Genomic DNA, 26578 nt, shown 5'->3' with positions numbered 1-26578 from the left:
CTAAGCTATGGAGGCAATACATCAAACTCAAAATACTCAAAAATACAAAACTCAAATTTATATAGGTGAACAGGTACACTTTTGAACATCAGAAAAGAAGTTAAATTAATTGGAAATTCACATTTACTACCAGTTCGCAAGTCAAGGGCGTAAAGCGGTCAAGAAGAACTAGCAACAAACTCTGCCACTCTTTTTAATTGTTGAGTTTTGAGTCATACAAATTGTTTGAACTGGTGCAAATCAATCCCAAGGATTAGGTTCATTTAAGTATTCGTCAAATTTATAAAAAGCTTTATCGTAGCGTTTACGCTTAACGAAAGTTTAGAATTCAGTAATAATTTTCTAATTTCGCTTTTTTTAACAATTTCCATATAATGAGTGATTTATCTTCTGGAGCCTGGTCGGTCGTACACTCAAATTGGTTCTGTTTCGAGTATTATACTGGTCAAAGTCACCCTTTGTTTTAAAATCGTTTATATTTTTTTGTAGGTCCAAGAATATATTGACCAGATAGTGCCATAATATTTAATTCCTTAAACATATTCCGTACCGACTCTTGGGGAAACACAACAAAAACCCCGAACAGCCCGCTCTTGCAGCACAAATATGGAATTAACCTCTGCAGCAGCACCCCACAGTAGAATACCGTACGACAAGACGCTGTGAAAGTAGCTATGATACACAATTTAAGCCGTGTAACTACAGTATACTTACTGAAAATCAATAATTTCACATACGCTAGTTAAACATTCTTAGATAATGTATCATTCTTAGGTATTTCCTGTAATAAAAAATTACTAAAAATCTATAGAGTCGTCTGGATGTTGGAACGAGATTTAAATACCATAATTTTGAACTTATAAGAAGGTAAAACCATATATTTTTGGATATTTGGCAATGAACTAATGTACCTTAAAACGTTTTTAACCACTTCCATTAATCAGTTACTTGAAGTTCATTGCATGTAATCCACCTTTCAGTCCAGAGATCAATGGCCAAGCAATAGTTTCAGATTGGTACAGAAAAAATATTCCATATCAATTTTTTTATTATAATACACATTCATATAGCTTTTAATTCGTATAGTAGTAGACTCTTGATTTGTTCCATAATTCATTCTTAAGCGGTCATTCTGAAACGTGATTCGATCTGCGCTTAGCAGTCTTAAACAAAATGTTGTCTTAAATCGAACCATGACCTCTGTACCATACGCCAGTAACGCATAATCACGAAATCAATTATTTATTTATATCTAATTCATTTATTTCAACAGACAATCATTTATATTCGCCCACACCCCACTCCACGTATCCTATAGTCTAAAGGCGCGGTTCCACGCCTCACTGCCACCATTGGAAGACCAAAAACCGTGGTAGCCACTCGTCCCAATCAGTATGAAGACCATGTCCTTAGCAGAAGGTGCCTCTGACTCAGAACACAGACAGGAAGACGAGAAAATCGAGCAGAAAAATTCAGACAAGGGTCGCGGATCGGTAAGTCATAGAATGTAGAAGTTATGTATTGAGTCAAATAACTAATTTGTCTAATTCTTATTTAATATTAAAATTTATTTTTTAAAATTATATATATATCGTTCATAAGGTTACCGCCCATTTGGTAGGTAAGAAACTTCTTTCACCTACGACTTGGGGGCATAATTATAGTGATTTATTTAATCTTGGAAATTTTCTCTATCACACACATAATATGTTTATTAATTTAGCATATGATATAGTGGTACTTTAAATGTTAGGAATATGGTCAGTTTAAGAAAGCGGTTACATATATTTTTTTCTACAAGTCTAGGGAAATGTGCCTTCGAAAAGTAACATTAAGATAAGCATATGTACGAAAATGATATTAAGGGGATATCCAACTCCGAATATCACCTTAAGTATGTTTGCTCCAAATCTGTGTTAGGAATTATTTTTAATAAAAACTAACCAGTTAATTGTATGACTATTTTTTACCGATGTAAACAAAATACATGAAATATTCTTGTTACTGATAGTAAGGCCTGAATTCAAATGCAGTTCAGACAGTCAAATCAATACTAAAGTATTTCTCATACAATCCATTACGACGAAAATTAAAGCATTTCTGGAAGAAGACCTACCCTGTAACTTCAATAACAATAATAATCCCTATTTTGAGTTTTCGTTCCATGTTATTTCAAATATGCAACAACAGATAATAACTAAACCAACAATAGGTTTCGTCGTTCCATGCTTTAGTATTGCTATCCGCGCTTTGTTAGTGTGTGTATTCCAGTGAATTCAGCAATTTATTGAATTTACTCTATCAAAATGTGCACATCGCAACTATTTGTATAGACGTCAGTCCATACTATACATATCATTGAGTTGTTGGTAAATTCTTAGGTGGTAAATATATAATTGAAACTACAATCACTCATAAAATAATATATAAATCGGACCTTAAATGTAATTGCGATTTCTGATTCTATGAGAAGAATATTTTGTCTTGTTTACATACATGCAGACTAAAATTGGGTGCTTTTAAATTTTAAAATTTTCTTACCTGTAAAGTAATATAGATTATTCGAGAATGTCTCATTCTTCTATATATTTATTTACAAAAGATTGCCAACGCTCTGCAACTGATACATTGGTACGAAAAATTACAATATTTAATGTGACTAACATTTATAGGCAAACATAACATACATGAAGATATATTAAAGAAAAAAAAAGTTAAGAAAATTCTATTTTCTAAGTGTGAGAAGAACAACCATGGATATCCAGATCTTGTTCGTTTACCAGAATGCGTAATCTGGATATCGGTGTGTATTGGCCAAATACATTTTTCTGAAAGGTGAAATGGGATGATGGGATGGGATTACAATAGCACAAAATTTTCATTAAGTAAAGTTTAAATGAGCTGTGTTGGCCTAGTGTAGTGTAGTGTAGTGGCTTCAGCGTTCGACTCTCATCCCTGAGCTCGTAGGTTCGATCCCCGGCTGCGCACCAATGGATTTTCTTTCCATGTACGCATTTAAGATTAGCTCGACGGTGAAGGAAAACATCGTGAGGAAACCGGCTTGTCGACGGCGTGCGTCAGGCACAGAAGGTTACCTACTTGCCTATTCGATTAACAAATGATCATGTAACAGATACAGAAATCTGAGGCCCAGACCTAAAAAAGGTTGTAGCGCCATTGATTTATTTATTTTAAAGTTTAAATAATCTTGTTAGGTATTATTGACAAGTCAAAATAAATTTAGATTCCGTAAATGGAAGGTTGTAAAACCAAAAAGGCGTAACAATTACATCTATTTTCGTCCAACGCTTATTTAATTTAGAGCTGATACCATATTTGGTTTTATAGAACTCTTGAAGTTCGGTAATATATATTGAATAATTGTCCTGTTCGCCCACTTAAATTAATTACAATTTAACTTTTGATAGTTGATTCTCAGATGTTGTCTTCCTTAACTATAAATTTATTATGATCGCATTTTTGTGAAGATATATCAAATTGACAACTTCTCACAACCCGTAATTTTACATACAGTATAATATCTCTATATAAACCAAGCATAATGAATAACGTCCGTCGTTCCACAACTGAGCGTTTTCTAAGACAGTTTTTGCCGCGCACCACCACTATGTGGAACCAGCTGCCCACTGAAGTATTTCCGAACCAATTCGACTTAGGGTCCTTCAAGATAAGAGCGTACCAATTCTTGAAAGGCCGGCAACGCAGTTGCGAGCCTTCTGGCAATGTGTCCATGGACGGGGGTATCGCTTCACATTAGGTGAGCCTCTTGCCCGTTTGCCTGTTATTACATTAAAAAAAAAACGAAACGGAAAACGAATACTTGTTGGGAGAGATTATTATGTCGTTATGGACAATTATCACCGCTGCACACTGTCAGCGCCAACAGGCTCCCATTCCCTGATGACTCTCACAGCTTAATACACAACTGTGCGCCGGAGCGCGACCTATTTGTGAAGAGTATATATACTATGATCTTAAAATGTACTTAGATATTCATGGATAGCAAAAGGTTTTCTGTTAATTTTATAAAAAATCTCAAATAACTCTTTTTAAGCCGAATTAAATGTCAAATCCAATCGTCGTACAACACGATAATATTGACATTTTTATTGTTAACTAATTTTAATGCTCGTAGTTCTTCTTACTGTTTAAGTTTTATTGTTCTTAAATTATCATTTTTCATTGACTTCAAACAATACGATCATTAAGGGCAAAGGAAGACATGCGCGCGCGCACTGGAGCGCGACTACGTTCATTCACCATTGTATTCTTATTAGCTTTCTGCTGAAACAATTTATGAATTACCTATTGGTATTGATCTATAGGTAGGTCGAGGTTAGACAGCAGCATCACCTTGATGGCTTCCACGTTTCGCTTCACAGACATTTTCTTTTGTGAACTAGCAAACTGTGGAATAGACTCCCGAAGGGTCTTCCCTAAGAGGTTCGAACTATAATTCTATAAACAAAGTTGTCCTACCTCAAAGAGCGGCAACGAACCCACTAAAATGAGTGTCTTTGGGTACTGGGTATCCTATAAAAAGATATGGTCCAATATAGAGGATTCCTTTAACTACCCTAGAATCACAATAATTGGCGAGTATTCCACTCTTTCCTATATATATATATATATATATATATATATATATATTTTATATATTTAATGTTATATATTTTATTATGTTTTATATTTTAGACATTATCGTATTGGATTAGTACTGTAGGTGTGTGTGTATTTTAGTGTATAAATAAAAAAAACTTCTGCAAACGTTTATTGATTTTTAATGAATTATTTGTGAATCTTAGAGAGAATTCAGAATTAGAATATATTTTCTCGCAGATGTCAGACCAATACATGTGGAAGGAACAGATACATACGCTGATGAAGGGAGAAAGTGAGTCCGATATATCGGACACCGAACACTTTCTCACCAAAGGCGCCTTCTTGCTAACGCCCTCCCATGGTCTGAGTATGGAGAAGGCATCAGCCATTTGCGAGAAGATGGAGTTTAAAGGATGCTTCTCCCTAACAAAGACCGCTACGGGGATTTTGTTCAAGTTCTCGAGCGTTGATGATTATCAGATGGTCTTCAAGAAGGGATTCCATAAGGTTACGGGGTCGCGGTTTTATCGAAAGGTAATTTAAGCCATCTTACATTTGTTGTCATGACACAGTCTGCTAAACTGATTTTGATAGGTTGTGTATAGAAATCTCAAAAATACCTTTATCCGCAACATATTCAGTTGAAATCCATATTTCTTTATAGAATTTGATATAAAATTATGACAAGTTGACAACCACATAGAAAGGGTTTAATTATAAATAAACAAAAACATATATAAAGATAAACATGTTGCTTAAAATAGTTTCTTATAGTATATTTTATATCTGAACAAGGTTAACCTAGTAGCTTCAGCATGAGAGTCCCAGAGGAAAAATCGTGAGGAAACCGGATTTGCTTAGACCCAAAAAGTCGATGGCGTGTATCAGCCACAGGAGCCTCATCACTTATTTGGTTATTAGATTGAAAAATTATTTGAACAAGTAAAAGCAGTTTTATTATTCCAGATCGCAATACCATGTCGTCCTCAAAAGACGTTTACTATCTATGTGTATGACATTCCTGACGACATTCCGGAGGAAGATGTGAGACACGCCCTTTACAAGTTCACCTCTGTAGTGGAGGTAGTGCGACTGCATTATGCGGGATCACCGAGGGAAGGAAATACTGGTATGATCTTTCATTAATTTATGATAAATTTTAACTACCTAATCACCATTTTCATCACCACTATCGGACGTCGAGGCAGAAAACGAAATAGCCCGTATCACCGATTTTCGTCGTTCCACTTTGAGCGTTTTTGAAGCAGTTTTGCAGCGCGCACCACCACTATGTGGAACCACTGAACCAATTCGACTTAGGGTCCAAGGTTTAAGAAATGAGCGTACCAATTCTTAAAAGGCCAACAACGCACTCGCGAGCCGTTAGCAATTGAGAATGTCCATGGGCATTTAACATCAGGAAAACCTCATGCCCGTTGCCATTTGTTCTATAAAAGCGTAAGTAGGCAAGTATCATTCATCTACTTGAAGCAATTCCATTATTTATTTATTTATTAAAGTTTACCACATCATACATTGCACTAAATCTACTGCATATTTTACAAAATCTTTCATATAAAATGTACAACAATTGGAGTAAACATAACTGTTTTAAAAAAGAAATTAAGAAATAAAAAAAATATAATAAAAAAAAAACAGCAAAACAGCGAATTAGGTTTGAGATACCTAACAATACTTTCTCTAAAACCGATCAGCCCACTACCGAATATATCCAGTTCAATCCGTTAAAATCGGGAAGAATTCGAAAGATCACTATTAATCAACTACAATCTGTCTTTTATCGTGAGAAAAGACTTCTAGCAGCATGGAAATGTGATAAAAGAGTTTAAGATGTAGACTCTATTACTGTACATAGGTTAATACATAGTGTTTAATAAAGTACATCGAATTTATTAAGCAACTGTTTACGATTAAGATCATTGTAAGATCTGGAGAAACTAATAATAATTTAAATATTCATGAAAGCATATTGTACTCTCTGTAATCAATTACTGATTACAGTTAAAAGATAAATTATGGTTAAAATTTTTCCTCCTTTTAATTATTATGATTACAGTTACGTAACAAGTTTTCTAATTGAATTTGCTTAAGAGCTATCATAATAATGTTTTCTAACATCGATGTTACACAAGTAACTAATCCGAGGGTACTGTTAATAATAAAAATTAAAAATAAGCTTGCTGCAATTATTAATATAATTTTCAGTTTTGTGTCGCGCAGCGCGGATTTACAACGACCACTATTTTATACTTGACTTGTTTAAGGAATATGGTTAAAAGGAGTATTAAGAATATCCATAGCGCTTAAACACTTGCATCATGAGCACACTCCATATACATACCCTCACTTTCACACCATCAGCACAGCACGTATTGGTTATTACGTATTTCATATTTTTTATTTAAGTTTTCCATCGTAAATGTTTGTGCCTTTTTTATATAATTTATGTTAGCTGTAGAATTACGAATAAATAAATAAATTATTTGATCGCCAAAGTTAAGCTTTTAAAGTCTACATTTTAATCGACTACCAAGTGTAAGAAATGATAAAATAATAAGAACAAGTGTCTTTCTTATTTAATTTCCACATCATTAAAAAAAATTAAGTAGGTTCCTATACTTTTTTTACCAAAAATAAATATTTCTTGTTTTGTGTGTTTACGCGTAATGTTTGTGTTTTTACAAAATAAACTACTTTATAAAAATTCTGTAGGGTCGAAAGGGTATCTTTGAAAAGCTGTGTGAGGAAAAGTGGATGATCCGTAACTACTAAACTGAAACTTTTTTCCTGAAAAAACTGTTTTTATTTTACGGGATTCGACTCACTAACCAAATGCATGACTGACAGCGGTGTTATACTAAAATTTGTTCACTAATTTTAGGCACTTCCACCCCGAAACCCGAGAAATCATCATCTAGATCCTTCACCACCATAGACGGGGAGCTGGTCAGCAGCATGGTACCCAAGGAAGCCTCAAGCGTAGTTCGCATCACCCTGGCAAATATAGAAGAAGCCAACATCCTCCTACAGAATGGTTTAGACTTTTACGGAGCTACTTACTTCCCAACTGAGCTTGGCACTTCTGCGCAGGCAGCTAAGCTGGTCAAACCAAGCAGGTCAGTGTATATTAAAGATATGCACTTATACTAGATATATACTATGAGAACCACTGAAGGAACCAATTCAACTTAGGGTCTTCAAGAAAAGAGCGTACCAGTTCTTAAAAGGCCGGCAACGCACATGCGAGCCTTCGATCAAGCTGAGTGTTCATGGGCGGCGATATCACTTAACATCAGCTGAACCTCCTGCCCGTTTGCCTATTTACATTTTTTTAAGAGTTTGTTGTCATGGTTACAAAGACTTCAATGTAAATGGTAACAAATACAGTTCTACCATTTCTAAACGTTTTATAATTATTAATGCTAATTAATCAATGTAACATAAGTCTATGTGACTTTGTAAATAATTATATAAATAGAGTATGGAATGAAATACTTAATCTGTCAGAATTATTACTAATAATACTCGTAATAAATGGTTTTTATTAACTCAAACAATCTGTCAATAATTTTAGTTGTAAAAGTAGTTATAGGGTAGAATTTTCACCGTCGCACGTAGTGCTTTCCCTCACCATCACCTTAACCTAAATCTATCTTTTCACAGATCCTATACTTCTAGGGTGACTGGGGGTACAGTATCAGCTCGAGTTCGGGATCTCCTACCAGTTTTTGATCAGCAAGGCTTTACCAAGTTTGCCCCACCGGCATCAAGATTGGTTAAGCCAAGAAACAAGTGATTTAATCCCCTTCCATGTCGAATATATCAAAAATTTTGTCAAAAAGTAACCTATCGTAATAGTCGTCGCTTTTAGTTCAGCCGAGCATTTATAATAATAAACTCATATATATTGATTATTAGTCGCAATAAATTAATTTAAAATCTAGCGCAATAAAGTTAACATCGCATAACTTTTAATAATTTAGATTTCTTAAATTTAACAATTATAATACGCATGACGATAACGAACGAGTGTCAACTACGCAAGAGTTGTTACCCTTTATAATATGCACATATTATGTGAACATTCATTTGAATATTTTATATATATATAGGATTATTCTACTTTGTATTTCGTGTTATTTATACATTAAAGTGTTATATACATTTATTATAACAAACTAATTGTGCCATTTTAGCAATAAATATTTTAATATAATAAATTTAGTTTTATTAGTTAATTCTTTAACAGAGGAAAGGAAATTGAAAGACGAATAAAATAAGGTAAATATTTTTAATATTTCGCTAAAATTAAAATATCACAGATTAACATACATTGTGCTTTGAGCATTCTTAATATTAGGCTATACTTTGTTTTGGTTTTTTGAACTTATCTTCAATTTCTTGAAGACTTTTTCCTTTCGTTTCTGGCAATATTAAGTATAACACACCAGTACCTAATAGCGCTATTAATCCATATGAGAGGAATGTTACCACCTCTCCTAAATTCGTCATCATACCAGGAGCTGTTTTCACAACTATAAAGAAGGAAACGAATGTGGTTGCTGAACTGATACCTGATCCTAAACCCCTTGTTTTGGAAGGGAATAATTCTCCACACATCATCCAAGGTAGCGGGACAAGACCGACGGATATGGCACAAATATATGTCATAAGGCAAGTGAGTGGGATCCAGGTCATATTCGTTTGTTTGCCATCTGTGAAGTACAGGAACATAGCTAGTCCCACCATTGAAATGGCAGTGAATACACCACTAACCATGCATAATGGTCGTCGTCCATATTTCTTACAAATAACACAAGCTACCACGGACATGATAGTCCTCGTAGTGTCTATAACAAGCATAGCTAGGTAATGATCTATTCCCTTACCTACAGCTTTCTCTATAATCTCTATAGAATAAAACGCTACAGCGTTGACCCCAGAGAACTGGCAGGTCACGAAGAAAATTATCATTATTATCAAAGGTTTAATTAACTCTGGGCTCTTCAAGCTGATGAGCTTCTGTTTAAGTGTCATTACTGGTTTGGAATCTTCTACCTTCTTCTTTTCAAGAATAGCTTTCAATTCAGCCTTTGCTTCATCACTGTAGCCTCTGAGCCATCCGAAAGCTTTGACGCCATCTTCTATTTCCCCTTTAGATATAAGCCAAGTGGGACTCTCTGGCACCATGCTCAGAAGAACTACTGAGATTATGGGAAAGACACAGCAGATTAAAGCGGTCCATTGCCAATGGACGTATGTTCCTATCAAATGGGCAACTAGAATACCTACAGCTATAGCTAAAGAGATCCCTGCAAGAAATATTCCTCTATGTTTAGGGTCTGTAGTTTCACTGATGAACACTGGGCCTAACGGGCCTAAAAGACCTACACACAGGCCTGTAAAGAATCTACCTAATAGCATAAGGGCAAGATTATTGGCTGACGCGATGAGGATCCAGCCAAGCAGGAATGGAGCGCTGACCATGTAGTGTGCGTTACGTCTTCCAAACTTCTCCATCAGCCAACCAGCTATGAGACAGCCTGGAGCCATAGGCAGTGCTGCCATTGCCGCTGGAAAAATAGAATATGTTTGAATGCCTCTGTATTTAGATTTAATTTGTACTAAAATAAAATCGGCTTAGTATTATGTAGGTAGGCAAGTGAATATTGTTGCTTTGTTCCAAACGTCAGAACTTATCTTGATGACATAATTTATGTCCTCATTCATAAAGCTACAGAGTAATTAACTGCACTCCGCACATTTCTCTGTACTCCCTGATAATAAGTGGCAATGCCCGCAAAACTCGGCTATCTCATTTGTTACAATTTACACAGTTGCTTTGTGTAATTTAGTTGAAATAAGACAGATTCTTATACGATTTTTTCAAATTCATATAAATCTAAGATTATAATTCTCTCATGTTATGCTGCTACATTTCTTCAAAGTTTCGGAGGAAAGTGTAATAAACTTATTTACTATTATATTTATGCTATTGGTATCAATAGCAAATGTAAGGTTAGATCAATAATGTATAGCATTCGTGCTTAAAAACTTTTAACACTTTTCTCATTAAGAATGCTATTTAGCTTTAAAAAATGCGAGAATTATAAGGAATCAACATCATAATTTTAAAACAAAATGTAAATGTGAAAATGTATGTCAAGGCGTTGTGTTTCTGTAACGAAATTACCTTTTTATAGTATATATAATGATCAATTTCAAATTTTTGTCAATGCTTTGGACTAAATACTAATTTTTTTTACACTAAGTTTAAAGAAAAACTGTTATAAATGAAAAACTAAATATTCGACGAATAGAGGTTCTTTTGACCAATTATAAAAACGGAAAGGTTAGTTTCGTCTTTTATTTTACATTTATGGGGTATAATATAACGTATTTAACGCGAAGTTCACAGATTATAAATAAAAACATAACAATGCAGTCAACAATTAATGAATAAACACGAATCGTTCTACGTATAATCGTGTCAATTATACACTTTATGATCATTGTGATGTTATCAATAGTACTTGTATTAGACTTTGATTTAACTAGACCTTGTACAAAGTAGATAATAATTATTGTCTTGTTATTTACACGCGAAGTGAATGTGAGGTGAAAAATTTTAATCTTTTCAGATATTATAATATCTTGTTCGTTTGAACGTGCTTATCTCGGAAGCTACTGGTTTAAATTAAATAATTATTTCATTAGGTCGTCCTGTATCCGGAAAGGCATGATTGAATTTTTGCCATGTAAACATTAGTTATAACGGTTGAATATTTGTTAATAAATATGACACCATTCCATCCATTCATAAATATTTGATTAAGTAAACAAATCAATAGATACTACTATTAAAAATAAATATATATTAATAATAAAATAACTAAAATTACCTATCCATGAAGCCGTGCTTTCATCTGTAGGAATGCTGCTATCAGAAGCCTTAAGTTGAGGGAGAAGAATGGCTGAATATCCAGACGTAAGACCAGCGGTAAAGGTCAGGCAGATGGCTGCCATGGATGCTAAAGTCTGAAAAAAGATATATAAGCGTAAATTAATGATATTTATTACTCTTTATTTTCTTATATGAGTATTTCTCAAACAATTTACGTCTTAGAGGAGTTAGTAAGTGATAGTATTGTAATTTATATATTGGATATAAAATCGGGAAAAAACATCGAACCACGGAATACAAAAATATATACGGACAATAAACGGCTCTTATATATACGAGATCTATAAGAGTCATTCCTTTTTAATTTTGTTCTCTTTGGAGTAGAGATTGTTGGCGTCAGGCCCAGATAGTACCCGTGACCTCATAGCTGGTGCTATTGCAATTTAGCGAGAAAATTCTGACAGCTGTAAAGGTTCTGCCTCAGGGACCAAAGCTTTTTTTTCAATTTTAATGATTAATCAATACTATGTAGGTTAAGAATATTGTAAATAATATATATTTGTGATTTAAATAATTATAAATATCTTACATACAGATAAACATATATACGGAGAAATTTAACTTTTCTTTTGAAAGAGTTTAAAGTTGAGTCACATAACACATTTCTTAAGTCAAAAATTAGAAGCGTAGCAAAAAAGCAGGTCCATACCAGCCTGAGCATCAGACAGTTTTGCTATAGAACTGAGCGTTAATACACGTTTATATATAATAAAAATATGTCATTGTTCATAAACATGTGCATATGACAGCGCGAGTCACGGCGCTAACCCCCAGTTTTAAGGACAGTTATTGTTATCAACTAACATAAATGTTATGTGGGTAGATTCATTTTTTTTTTGAAAATTTTATAAGTCTGTTAAGAAAAAGAAATCCTTTATTATACATAATAAAAAAGTATGTTTAGTTAAAAGTCCACTAGACATAAGATTCCCTGTCTCGTGAAATATATTTTTTTTGTAGAACAGGGGACAAACGGGCAGGAGGCTCACCTGATGTTAAGTGATACCGCGTTCATGGACACGTTCAATATCAGAGGGCTCGCGAGTGTGTTGCCGGCCTTTTAAGAATTGGAACGCTCCTTTCTTAAGGGTTGGGTCGAATTGGTTCGGAAATGCTTTAGTGGGCAGCTGGTTCCACATAGCGGTGGTGCATGGCAAAAATTGCCTTGAAAAACGCTCAGCTGCAGGTATTAGACCGAACAACTCCTCTGAACACTATTCATGGTAAATGCGGTAGAAGATGCAGAGTTACGCTACATGTCTACGCAACGCCAAAAGATCAAGCCGCTCGGAGAGGGATTGGTCGTCGACGATTCGAACCGCTCTTCGTTGAATACGGTTAAGTGGAAGGAGCTGGTACTGGGGAGCCCCCGCCCAGGGGTGAGAACAGTACTCCATGTGGGGCCGAATTTGCGCTTTATGCAGTTGCAAAGTCTCTCCCGTTTGACATGGTTACGGTACTTGACAATAATTTATACAAAAGTCTCGATACACACTATGATGCCGTTCACGGTCTGTATCGGTCCGTTAACGATCTGGTAAAATATTCTTAAGATAAGAAATAATAAGTATTCTCACTCTAAGCTTGTATGCTAAACCATTGTTGAAAGGAGTGTCCATGGAGTTTCTTGCCGGTTCTTCTCCATAAGACCCACTTTTTGGAACCGTGCAACTAGACGTTTCATAAGAGCCTGCAAAGGCCTATTGATTTTGATTTTGACTTTGACTCTCGTATAACTACAGTTCCGACTACAGGTCGAAAAGAATATTTGACTGGAGCGAGATCAGACAAGTTATGTCGTATCGACAAGGTGAATTCGTATTCATTACGATAGCGTGGACCAACTCTTATTATGATATAATTAAACTTCTGTCAAAAAACTTAACAAGGCGCCTAAAGAGAACTAAAAATTTCGGGTTACTGAAACTAGTGTAGTGATAAGTGCAAGCGGTAACTCGGACATACGAACATTATATTAAAACATTATAGAACTGTTAACATTAACTTAGTTTAAGCTATTGTAGAAAATTAAGTCAACCTAATATTACTTTAAGTAATAGTTATTATATAGGCTACATTGTAATTCATGTAAAGGCAGTCCATTTTGTGAATTTTATTGTAAGAAAAAAATAATTGGTGCAAAAACTTGTTTGACATCTTCTGTTAATAACGAAAGTCAAATTTCTGCGTTTGATTTGATAATTTGTGTTTATAGGTTGCAGACCGACCTGTATGACAACATCAACACTGATATTCGTTTGAAAGTACACTAGGAGCTTAAAGTTCAATCAAAATTTAAAGAGTTTTTGTGATGACATAAGAAATAGTGAAAAGAATTGTTTATTTAAGTGAATGTGTTTATGTGAGTTTATGTGCCCACCGGCTGACATGAGGCTCATGTGTCTTAATATCGTTTTAATAATTAATGATTATAATTATTATTGATATTGCGAACTTAAGGAAAAATATTGAAAAAATATGAAACCGATATACAATAAAACATTATATAACGGATATTATACAACATTATATTATATAACGGTTTAAGTTAACAGATCAATTTAAGATTACTAATAAATTGATTAGCTTGTAAAAAAAATATTTATATGGCAAAGTATTAGGAATCTATTTCAAATAATTTTTGTATCTTAATTTATGTGTAACGTTAAATAAAATTACATACAATAATGACATATAATTATTCTATTACTTTGATTCGATTTTAATCACGATTTATAAGTAATGCATAACCTGAAACGTACAGCCTTGTATCGGAAACTTTTACATTGTCAATAAATATAAAATCAAAATATTATCATTTAATTTCCTCTTTATCTTACGACATTGACACTAATTATTATTATCCTATTAACAACCAAGTATGTTACACTTTTAAACAAGAGTTTATAATGATTTATTACATAGAGGACAAATGTTTGTTTTTTATTATATTTTTTGTGTTTTGCTTATTTACGTTATATTTAATTTTGTATATCATTTTTGTAGGAGACCTAAGATTGTTTAATGGTATTCCTATTTAGGTTTTTCTGTACTATTTTTACAATTTCTCTGCATTAAAACCTTCCTCAGTTCAAGGAATGAATCAGAGTTCTGCGCTTAGCAACATATTTTCCGATAAAATTTTAATTATATTGATATAAAAAAATTAGGGTTAAGTTGATTAATAAATTAAGTACCTGCTTCCAAATTGGCGAAAACCTGGCCACTGTCTTAGAATCCGGCAAAAGCATTTCGTCCTTAATTACATTACTGTGAAGGGATAAACCAGAATTCATAAGATTCTGCACGTAATGCGCCATCTCTTCCCGGTTTGGTTCAATTATTTTTTGGCCGTTTTGTGTCTGCTTTTGTTCATTTATTTCGATGTATTTATTAGTTTCTGTTGGTTTATTTGTTTCCTTAATATGGTTATTGTTCTGCTCTTCTTCGGGTTTTGTAGTTTCTACAGTTTCTTCATTCTCGTTTTTGTCCTCTCCCATTCTTGTCTGTAAAAATATATTTATTTTCATTATTTTTAGGTTTATATGAATATTATAAATACCCCGTCACTAAATGCTCTATACAAATCTTCATTTGTATCTAAATTTCAGTTCCGACGGTAATTTAATATTTTGGAACCTACTGTTGAATTACATTTGATTCAATTATTGAAAGGTATGTTTATAAAAGGATATATAATCATTAGTAACGACCAGCTCAGGTCAACTCAACTAACCTAAGCAACTATATATTAAGGGCAATACGCAAAACATTTTTTTTTCAATAGAGGACTTTAAAACCAAATATAACTCGTAACAAATATATTTATTATAAAGACTATACATTTTCATAACGTAATTAAAGACTTGTAAAGAAATAACTATTATATCGATAAAAATATTTATTGCGGCGCACGGTAAGCTAAGTTTACGGTAATAATAAGGTATTTTATTTACAATAAATATTATAAATGACAAAGATCGTGAGTTCTGTTACCTTGTCAGTTAAGTAATGGGGTTTATGAGTTAGAGATATGAGATCGACATTATCTTTGTAAATAGTATTGTATAATACTTAAGACAATTTTTAATATATCGCATAATATCTACACGTCCTTATATATCAGGTATTCGATTACCTGCGAAATCATAACATTTAGATGTTTTATAGGCTATTTAACTACTTAAAAACTAAAAGTGATATAGGTGACACTGAAGCGGTTAGAGACTTCAAACTACACAAGTTCCGATTGAAGTCATCGCTTTTTGGATTAAGGCTTTCACGAATCCTTGCAAATAATACTTTAATTTTGATTAATATTTTTATTTTTAACCAAAATCAAGAAGTGTCTGAATTCTTTTTTTTATAGAATAATAAAAACTAAACAGTTAACTGTCAAATATGTTAAACTTACGTAGATAGTAAAGTTGTTGAAGATATTCCAGTTTTGTTGGCGTTTTGGAATATTGGGACAGATATTTGAAGTGAATTTATGCCCGAGTTGAAAGTCAGTGTATTCGCCTTAACATACATTTATATTGTATATTTATTTTTAATAAACTATTTTAGTGCCCGTTTTAGCCAAACAATGTTTACACAGATTTTGCAATAGTAATGAAATGTGTTCATTCCAAAGTTCAAAGATAATTCAAATATATAATGACACGATATCTAGGTAATTGTGAAGATTTTATTGATGAATTCCTAGAATCGTTTTATGGGTTATATGGTATGTTGTACGTAATTTTCTCTTCAATACAAGTCTTATTCTAGTGAAACTTATTATATTGCCTTATTTTAACTAGACCAAAATTATCTAAATTTTGACAAAGGAGAAACTTATGTTTAACCTGATCTATTATGAAACCTGGACTACAAATAATAGTGTTTCTAACTATGGTAACAAAAGCGGTAATATGTTTAGTCCAGGTTTTATATATTTCTGTGTATAATTTATCGTTCGATTCTACATTTCTTCGATTGACAAAGTTAAAAACGGTGTTGTACGAGGCTGTACCAACAAAAAAAAACGTCGTCACATTGCCCGCATTTGCGTCCAGAAGACTCTTATTTGGAATGGCCCAGTGGAAAGAAGAAAGAAAGAGAGGACGCCCACCAGAAACTTGGTAAGATGGAATAAAAGGAATAGCGGATAAATAAACAATTTATATATGCAGCGTCAGAATTACGTCAGAAAAATCTTGGAACGCTTTGTTTTTACAATTGTAAATAGTTTGCGTTTTTCTTATATTTACTGTACAATTTCTATGTGTCATATGTTATTGTAAATAGCTACTATGAACAAATATGACGACGTAAAATTCTCGAGGAAGCGAAAATTATAAAATCAATCTTTTATACGTTATATATGAGATCAAAAATATATAATCAAATCTCGGCCCACGATAAATGACATATTAAGAGGCTTGGTAAGACTGAAGCCTGAGGCCTATAAGAAGTTTGGATGTAAATTAAGCCTTCAAATTCATATCAAAGCATATGAACATAAATGATTTAGTTCGAAGAAACTGTTAAAATAAGCTTTTTAGTCATTTTGGCTTTCATCATTTTAGATATTATTATAAAATACCGAAACGAAAATATTAATAAAAAACCGTTTACATTAATTCCGAACGTTTTATGTTGATACCCGGGAAACAAAATTAAGTACTGTCTAATTGCTTAGCAACATACAATTACCACACACGAATAATCTTACGGTAAAATTAATCTCTGTACAGGCGCTTAATACTTTTTGTTAGACAGTTCGCTAATCAAAAATCAAAAGAACATGTTAAATGCAATTAACAGATGACGTATTGACAATCTATACATAAACATGTAATAAATTATAACCTTTTGTGATTAAATATTTATATATCTTAGAAATCTTCAATCGTGGCTTATATGTTCTGTTTCTTATTCTTTTTGCATTGCAATTCATGAATCTGTGAGATTGGATTTTTGTAGTTTATATCTTTAATTTTTTTAGTTTTATGAGTTATATTACTTGTTTTTCTATAAATATAACGAAATGTAAATTAATACAAGATCTGGTGGAATAAAGACTATACAACTAACACACGGGGTCCGAGTCTAGAAGGATAGAATCTTAGCACTAAGTAAAACTTCCGTGTGTCATAGGTTTTGGCATACGGGAGTCATAGTTCCGTTTTAGTCAAGTCAGTGTTATTAGATCTTTTTCTATATTCCTAAAATATTATTTAAAAAATAAGGAAGTCAGTAAACAACCGAATAAAAAATGGTTAAATGTGTTTGAACTTTAGTTCAATCAGAATATAGTAAAAAACCCGTATTATAAAAAAGCTATACCTAAATAAGTAAGTCAATAATTGTTAGTGAATGTTTTGACACCATAATTGAGCTCCCACTCGATGAAAACTTGACTGTTTCCTAGAATATAACAGATTTAAATCAAGGATCATCTTGACTTTATTTTTAAGAAATATGTAGACATGTTTGAAAGCCTGGCGTAATAAATACAGGGCGAAATGACTTCATTTTTCGAAGTCTTACTCACTTAATTTTTCAATAAAACATGTTGAAATATAAGCCCAGAACCCATACAGGCGTTACAGATCTAATTTATTATTCTCTGCGCCAGGAAGTCTTTATTTTAATATAAAATAATATTTGTTAATCTAATTGGAAGGTGCACAGATGGACTGTCGAAGCCACCGCCTGGAGGAGACCACAAGGAAAGAAAGGTACGAAGACCACGAAAGCGATCGGCAGCCGAGTTAGTTGAGGTTTCTGGGGAGAATCGGATGAAACAGCTCCTAGATTACAACAGATCCAAGTGGAAAGTTCAGGAGGAGGCCTTTGCCCAAAAGGGGTCCATAGCAGAACATTATTACAGATATATATCAGATACATTATTTGTTGACGAAATAACTGTTAAATACTGTTTTGAATTGCAAAAGCTCTTTTAGGCGCTGACATCACAACTTTGGGATCCCGAGGTGCACAATATTGAAGTTACAGAATATGTATGTTTTTATAATATATACGTTGTATAATTATGACATCGAAAACAGTTTTGCGTCTATTTTTGAGTCTAAATGATATTATCTGAATGACCTTTATAGGCTCTTGTTGGAATTAATAACATAATTATTCCAAAAGTTTTGTAAGTGTCTACAATTCTTTGGAAACTAAAAGTCATATGGAGATACTCCATCATTCTTTCATATATATCAATGGTTAAGCCATTGTGCCTGTCCCTCATATTTCTGTATGTGTTCCGTGATTCTAACAGCAGGTTATTAACCATCTGTGATTAACACACACAGTTTTGGATCAAAGGCATACCGGTTTCTTCACGATGTTTTCCTTCACCGTACGAGTGAGTGGTAAATGCGCACATAGAAAGAAAGTCTATTGGTGCACAGCCGGGGATCGAACCTACAAGCCCAGGGATGAGAATCGCACTTCTTTATATATATTTCACTGGAATAAATGGATAATATTAGCCTAGTTAAGTGCCACAATTGAGATTGTGCGTTCGAAGCCCAGAATCTAAATTACGAAGCAAAACTTCCTAATATTGACAATTTGCAATGAAATCAACTGAATATGTAATTAATTAATATATAGTTCGTAGAAATTACATAAGCACTGGATGCCTCATGTGTTGAAATTTTTTACCATTCGTATTAAAACAGTTTTTGAATGTGTCTGTGTTTAAAAATTAACGGGATTACAGGTCAAAGTGCCCATATAAAAGTATTTACAACCAAAAGCGTGAGGGTTCGCAGTCATTGTGAGACAAACGCTTCATAATTAATATTATATAGAGTACCATCATGTACATAAAATTTTATATACTTATATACCGGATATGTAAATAGAGAAAGATATAAATATATATATTCTAGACATATTCAATAAAAGTCTTAAATAAACTATGTCGCTCATGATAATTTAACTTTTTTTACGGTTCGGTACTTTGAGTTTTCTGAACTTCATAAACAAACATACAAGACATCTATGCTCGTTACTATATGCTACGCCTCTCATGACGCAGATAAACAAGGACAAATGTCAACTTTGTTGCTATAACTGATAAGGAGGTGTGTCTGTTACCTAGCTGTTATCCAACTTCAAAAAAGTGTTAAAATAAACGAACAAAAACTGCTTAATCAATCGCCAATAGTAAAATGCAAGGGTAGGAGAACCGTACGATCCTCTTAAGAAAAACATCGTCATTTCTTAAACCCAACCGACCTCAGGCACACAACTCTGCCTATATAAAACATACAGAAATCTAACCAATAAAGATTAGTCGGAAATTTTATTCTAAGAAGTCTGCGTCTAGAGCAGCAGTGCGTTGGCTTCAGCGTGCGATTCTCATCCTTGAGATCGTAGGTTCGACCAATAGTCTACGTTCGCATTTTACATAAGCTCGTACGGTGAAGGAACATATCGTAAAGAAACCGGCTTGCCTTAGACCCAAAAAGTAGACTGAGGCTGTGACCTAAAATGGTTGTAGCGTCACTGATTTATTTTTATTTTTAGAGGTCTGCGTCTATTAAAGCTTGGTGATTGCTACTACGTCTCCATTTCGCGAATGTAATGCCACTCTTATTGCCTTTATTGTGATTTTTTATAGAATAAACGGGAAACAGGCAGGATGCTCACGAGCTCATGAGGGCTCGCGAGTGCATTGACCTTCTAAGAATTGGTACTACTTGAAGGACCCTAAGTCGAATTGAATCGGAAATACTTCAGTAGGGATTCACGTAATGTGCGCCTAAAAACTACTTAGTTTTGGAAAGGCGGACGTCGTCCTGGTGGAATTTGTGACTTATACAAAATTAACTTAGTAAATAAAATTATAGATATGTGTATGTATGAGTGGTAAATGAGGTAGACCTCTCAAAGATTTGGCAACTCTACCTATTTAAGAATTGCGGACAAGACAAATAGTACATATAATTAGCAGCTGTTAGCGCAATTGAATAAATATAAACTTGCTAAACGATCATTTTGTCAGAGAATTGACATCATAACAGATTACAAAAACTGTTATAACCTAACGTCTGCTAAACAGAAATCAGAAACGACAAAAAAACCAAACTCAGTTAAAAACGTTTAGTTCAAATTCCCTTCGGTGTTTAATTTGTTTATAATTTACGAAAAATGGAAAGAAAATTTACTTGTTTTTTATGAAATGAACATGGTTACTATAGATATCTCTTACTAATGTTAGATAAATGGAAAACAGTTTTGTGAATTAAGTGAAAATTTCCGTTTATGGGAACAATATATATATATATATGACCATATGAAACTATGGAAGCTGACCGAACGCGATGGAGACTCACCGTGGACGACCTCTGCGCCATCAAGGGAGACATTGAATAAAGTATGAACAAACTTTCGACATTTGTATTACAGTTGTACATCTTAAATATGAATAAAATTGAAAGGTATTGTTGAAGCGATTCATCTCATCATAATTGAGTTAAGCAACGATTTAAGTAACTCTTGTATTTGCAATGCCCGTAATGACAGCGTTAAGTAATGTATTCAAAACTCACCAAACACTTGATCAATTCACTTCTAATTCTATGAAGATACAAATACAAATCATTCAGTATGTTTGTATAAATTCAAAGGCAAATGGAGCAGCTTCGTATAAAATACTATTTAAAGTCAGCTTCTAATAAACACATTTTGAAGAATTAAATATCATTCTAGCGACAGAACTTAAATTATTAATGAACATAACAATTTCTTTCTCTAGATATATCCAAAAGAAACTTAATAACATATAATCCTAGATATATTGTAAATATCTTTCCAAATTTCAATCCCCAATATATGCGCCACAGAATAATAAAATTGTACACAGAGATTCAATTAGTTAAGCTTACGTCTTTGTATGGGAGAGTTATTTGTTTCACCCTGCAAAGGTACATAAATTTTACGCTGAGAAACTGGATTGTTTATTTAGAAATAACATAGTTATGTAATATAAGAGAAAGCAATGGCCAAATTCTAGAATTTATGACTGTTTGGCAGCGTATTCCTAACTTTTCAACCGTTGTCATGGCAACCGCGTTTTCGAATTCCACTATAGGGATGACGATTCCTTTATCGATATGATCAAATTCGGAAACTAAACGCAACAAGTTACTAAATATAAAATAAAATCATCTAGCAATCATTATATATAGCAAGGAATATTATTTATTAAATAAAATAAAAAATAATATATTGAGTTGTAATTTAAAAATAATAGCGTGTATTGTTGTCGTAAATAAAATAGAATGGCGTTGAAAAAGTTAAAGGAGACCTTCTCCCGGACAGGCGCATCTTAGAGTAATAAAATATATTTTTTCTTGTATTATATACATAAGAAGTGGATAAATAATTTTATTATTATTATTATTGTGGTCGTAAGCGTTGATATTTTAAATTTAAATGAATAGAGGAAAATATCAAATAATTTAAGATAATTATTAAATTAATATCCTTAATAATAATATTTTTTTTCAAGTGTAAATTCAACTCACAGATTTTCTTAACTTGTGTCACAAAATTACGCACAATCACTACACTTACACAACGTATCGTCTCACCAGTTTCAAGCCGTCGACTGACACAATTCAAAGGGTTCACGCAATACAAATGACGTAGAGATGTGCTATTTATCGATACTTTAACGATAATCATTGAGGGTCACGTGTGTTTACATAAATCTATTTACTTGTAATTAATTTAAAGGTAAACTATTCCGCTTAACAACACTTATATTTGAATTCGTAAATGTAGCTTTTATAATGAGTACCAAATTAAGATTTCCCAATTTAGGAGTTCATTAAGGTTCTTATGCATAAAGCTTACGCTAGGAGCTTTCATATTTATTTATTATATTATGTTATGACAATTTTATTTTTAAGGTTATTTAAATTATTTTACCACATGTCATATATATATATCAAAATCTATGACAACGACATCAAAGGTAGTCGTAAGATTACGTTGTTATTAAGTACCTAATACAATAGAATTCAGCCTTTGATTTTGGTCAATATACTTAACCGATATGTTCTAAACGATGTCGTCGTAAATGGTTTTGACTGTACCTATATATTTTTATCATATATATGTTGAGAGTAATATTAGACTTGTGTTTAGTGGACGAAATAGTGCTTTGATATTTTCAATTTTGCGCTTATAATAGTGATTTCATTATATATCTCTGCTAATTATTACGCATTATAAATAAATATATTATAGTTCACATGTCATAGAAAGTTACCAAAATTAGCTAGTTAATGAATATATAGTAAATTGTTTATATATTTGTATTGAAAATTTAATCGTGAATAAATATTGTATTGTACACTTGGGAAACGGGTTTTATGCTTGTACAGTTGGTGTATGAGGTCACGGCTTAATAAAACCGTCCCAGGTTCGATATAAATTGAAAAAAGTGTGCAATTTATATTTCTAAATGAATGTCTAAATCTAATTAGTCCATTTTCACGAACTACTTCGTCTCCTTCTGCCAAATTTGCTTACGGTGTGGTGTAAAAAAACAGAATACTTTAGTTAAAATGATGCAATTAGATTGATTTGTTTTTTATCAAGACTAGAAGAGTTTTAAGGAGAGCCTCAGTCCGAGACTGGACGCTTATAAAGTGTTAAGTTACACTCAGGTATGCCAAAAACGTATTGAAGTTTGACTTACAGAAGTCATTCAAGTCTCATATCTGAATATACTTTTTCTTGTTTCATTTTTATAGAACAGGGCTCACCAGATGTTAAGTGACACCCATCGACAAACTCAATGCCAGAGGGCTCGCGAGTGCGTTGCCGGTATTTTAAGAATTGGTTTTCTTGTAGGACCCTAAGTAGAATTGGTTCGGAAATACTTCAGTGGGCTATTGAATATTGCTAATTTGTTGCACCAAAGTCAAAGTAAAAAATAATTTAAATAATAATAATAATAAAATACATTACAAACAAAGATTTGTCTCTGATTGTCAAAGGCACCTTCCACGTAACTTGCAAAATTATTGTTTTACTAATCAGATTCATGAATTTCTATAATAATTATGCACTTTAACCAGCGCTGGTCAATGGCTGAGGAAAATTTTTTAATCGAATAATAATTATAAATTATTAAAAACATTGTGTGTACTTATGTTGGCGTAAGCGTTCTTTGGCGTGACAAGTAAAGAATCTTTTTAATTTTTTTTATCTCATTCTACGTTTGTAAAAATAACGACACTAACATTAAATTCATTGAAAGTTTTATTATAACGCATTATCTAGTTAAATAAAGTTCATTATATTGCTACATAATAAAATAAATGGACATTTTTTATTTTAAAATGTTGACTATGACTAACTTTAGGGTGTCAGTTTTTGGTGACGGTGTGCGTGCATCGTAAAAATTTACTCTCATCATTTTTCCCCAACGTGCCAAGAGAAGTATAACTTATACATATAGCTCAAAACCGTGATATAAATATATATAATTAAATAAATAACTTATCATAAATCACAACTGTATCAGAGGAATTATAATGCTTACATTCAGAAAATAGATTTATGTAAACAATTCTCAATGACATATTACTATTTATATTTAATTAAATACCTGTTATATAAAAATGACAACTATGATTAGAAAAGTTTAACCTTAGGAAACCGTTTAGGGGCTAATGGGATATGAGACAGAGCCCCATGATCAACATTTAGACAAGATTCTTTTATCTAGATCTAGACCTGTTTTGTCTGATGGAAAGCCAACTACAAGGCAAGTAGATGACATTGATCACATTTTAATTAAGCTACAATCATGATTATTGTAAATGTCAAACAATTTTAATTCTCCAAACTATAGAATTCGTTATGTATTATAAAAATGGCGGCGGCGCAGACATCGTTAAAAAACCGGCATGCCTTAGACACAAGAATTCGAGGACTTGTGTCAGGCACAAACGGTTGATCACCTACTTGCCTAGACCGACCGAGCATTTATTTAAGTATGTGAGTTCTAAGTATGTATTATGTGTCGGAGAGGATTCGTTATTTATTATGTTGAGGGAAGATTAAAGAGAAGATTTTTGTCTGTTGTAGCTTGAAAACTACTGTGTTGAATTCATAAGTATTTCACCATTTGAATCCTATATTTTCGTTGAGTGAGGGTTTATTTATTTCAGAAATATCTTTAAAAAAATGTCATTAGCTGCAAATAAAAAGTACATTTGTTATATATAGTATATAAGAGCAGTGTTGACCTAGTGGTTGCAGGTTCCCTGAGGTCGATCCTCGACTGTGCACCAATGGAGTTTCTTTCTAGATGTGAATTAAACATTCGCTCGAACGGTGAAGGAAAATATCGTTATAATACCGACATGTTTTAGACCCAAAAAGTCGAAGGCGTGTGTTTGGCACAGGAGGCTGATGACCTACTTGCCTATTTGATTCATAAATCTGAGGCCCAGACCTATAGAGGTTGGAGCCACTGGTTTTTTTTATATAGCATAACCACAACTACACATTACTACTACAAAAAAACATATTTTGGGCGACAACACATCACTGTAAACTACATATTATATTATAAAAATGTATAACTGCACTTTTCATAATTGCAAACATCGATCATAATAAACTGACAATCTGACCTATCAGTTGTTCATTCGTAATGTTACAAAACCATTAGCAGATGTATCATTATATATATCTCATAGTTAGGTATCTTAAATATGCCGCTATGAGAAAACTTAAAAAAAATAACTAAAAAACAGTTGACTGCACACTAAACTCGAACATAATTCAGTCAACAAATGTTTTGCGTCTCAAAACAGTGTGTAGTGCCAAGAGATACATAGTGCTATATTATTATCAATACATAATACTGGTAGTGTAGGCTAGGGGAGCGACTCCTTCATTTGAACCTAGAACTTTTCAAACAGTGAACGTAAAAATTATAAGTAATATTCCCAATAAGAAGGCTGGATCACACCATTTATATGAATAAAAACAAAGAATCAAGGACCTCTAAAATCTGTAACCAAGCATTATACATTTGTATAATATTGCACAATAATAATCGTACAAGAAAATATAAAATAAAACAGATTAATCTGTGTTTTCTACGCCCCGAAAGGTGACTCGAGCCCCCCAGCAACGTATACGCGTTAAAAATATGATGCAAACATATTCGATGGTTGGCATTCCCGAACCGTATGACCTCAGATTCAGCGTACAGTGACGTACTTTGATAAATTCATTTCGTACACAAGTCAATTCACTTGTTATCAATAACAGATATTGCTCATATTCGTTTTTGCGTTCAATTTTTATATTTCCGATTTTATTTTTTTATTTATTAACTCTTTGTTGCCTTAACAATTATAGATGATTTAGAGTGCAACTGGCTACCATATATAAGTTCATAATAATTAAAGAATACAAATAATAGTAAAGAAAAGCTATCGCTAAGTAATGCCTTCCATGCAACCTGGCAAAGATACACATATTGTAAGAAAAGTGCAACTACTGTGTTATTACGTAAAAAAATCGAATAACTGTAAAGAAAAATTATATAATTATAAAATATAATATTCAGGTGCACAAGACACAACGCCAGGTTTTTAAATATAGTAACAAATTAACACTATAATTATTTAAAAAATAATTTGTGGATCCCTAGAAGGGTTTCAAAGTAATTATAATTTAAAACATCAAAGTCAAAGTAGATCAAACCCTTTATATGGTTTATTTGATTTGTCAATGTTGCTAGATATATAAATTATCGACCATTGCATAGTCGTTATATAATAAATGTATGCAAAGTCGTGTATTGTATATCTATATATTTAAAGACCCGCGATCAGCCTTCTGTACTATGTTTTTCTTTACCATACAAGCATGTATCAATTCCGAAAAAGTCGTCTGCCACTAATATTACTTTTAATAAAG

General features: G+C 32.8%; 2 protein-coding genes across 3 annotated transcripts; one reads left to right on the top strand and one right to left on the bottom strand.

The window, feature by feature from the left end:
* The first annotated feature begins 1342 nt into the window (after positions 1-1342).
* Positions 1343-8827, top strand: LOC123710939. Of its 2 annotated transcripts, none has more exons than XM_045663278.1 (5): positions 1343-1493; positions 4861-5157; positions 5590-5752; positions 7526-7760; positions 8323-8827. In XM_045663278.1, the coding sequence occupies exons 1-5, from the start codon at positions 1395-1397 to the stop codon at positions 8438-8440; spliced, it is 912 nt and encodes a 303-aa protein (XP_045519234.1). In that variant the 5' UTR covers positions 1343-1394; the 3' UTR covers positions 8441-8827. The 2 variants fall into 2 exon arrangements, with proteins under 2 accessions (XP_045519234.1, XP_045519233.1); XM_045663277.1 differs by having other exon boundaries at positions 8308-8827.
* A 91-nt stretch (positions 8828-8918) lies between these two features.
* Positions 8919-22248, bottom strand: LOC123711225 (facilitated trehalose transporter Tret1-like). The gene is made up of 4 exons (XM_045663710.1): positions 22150-22248; positions 14806-15114; positions 11547-11682; positions 8919-10217 (listed from the first exon to the last, which is right to left on the bottom strand). Exons 2-4 carry the CDS (start codon positions 15106-15108, stop codon positions 9001-9003), a joined length of 1656 nt encoding a protein of 551 aa, XP_045519666.1. The 5' UTR covers positions 15109-15114; positions 22150-22248; the 3' UTR covers positions 8919-9000.
* Positions 22249-26578: the final 4330 nt, after the last annotated feature.

This window comes from Pieris brassicae, chromosome 6 (assembly GCF_905147105.1).
Source record: "Pieris brassicae chromosome 6, ilPieBrab1.1, whole genome shotgun sequence".
NCBI classification, from domain to species: domain Eukaryota; kingdom Metazoa; phylum Arthropoda; class Insecta; order Lepidoptera; family Pieridae; genus Pieris; species Pieris brassicae.
This window is presented reverse-complemented; position numbering and strand designations above follow the sequence as displayed.

Excerpts from the sequence above, each read along its gene's own strand:
- LOC123710939 (XM_045663277.1), top strand. The coding sequence starts at position 1,395 with ATGAAGACCATGTCCTTAGCAGAAGGTGCCTCTGACTCAGAACACAGA. Across the intron at positions 5,753-7,525 it reads ACCGAGGGAAGGAAATACTG|GCACTTCCACCCCGAAACCC; the intron begins GTATGATCTTTC and ends CACTAATTTTAG. Across the intron at positions 7,761-8,307 it reads AAGCTGGTCAAACCAAGCAG|ATCCTATACTTCTAGGGTGA; the intron begins GTCAGTGTATAT and ends ATCTTTTCACAG.
- LOC123711225 (XM_045663710.1), bottom strand. The coding sequence starts at position 15,108 with ATGGGAGAGGACAAAAACGAGAATGAAGAAACTGTAGAAACTACAAAA. Across the intron at positions 11,683-14,805 it reads TTTCGCCAATTTGGAAGCAG|ACTTTAGCATCCATGGCAGC; the intron begins GTACTTAATTTA and ends ATCTTTTTTCAG. Across the intron at positions 10,218-11,546 it reads AAGCACGGCTTCATGGATAG|CGGCAATGGCAGCACTGCCT; the intron begins GTAATTTTAGTT and ends CTATTTTTCCAG.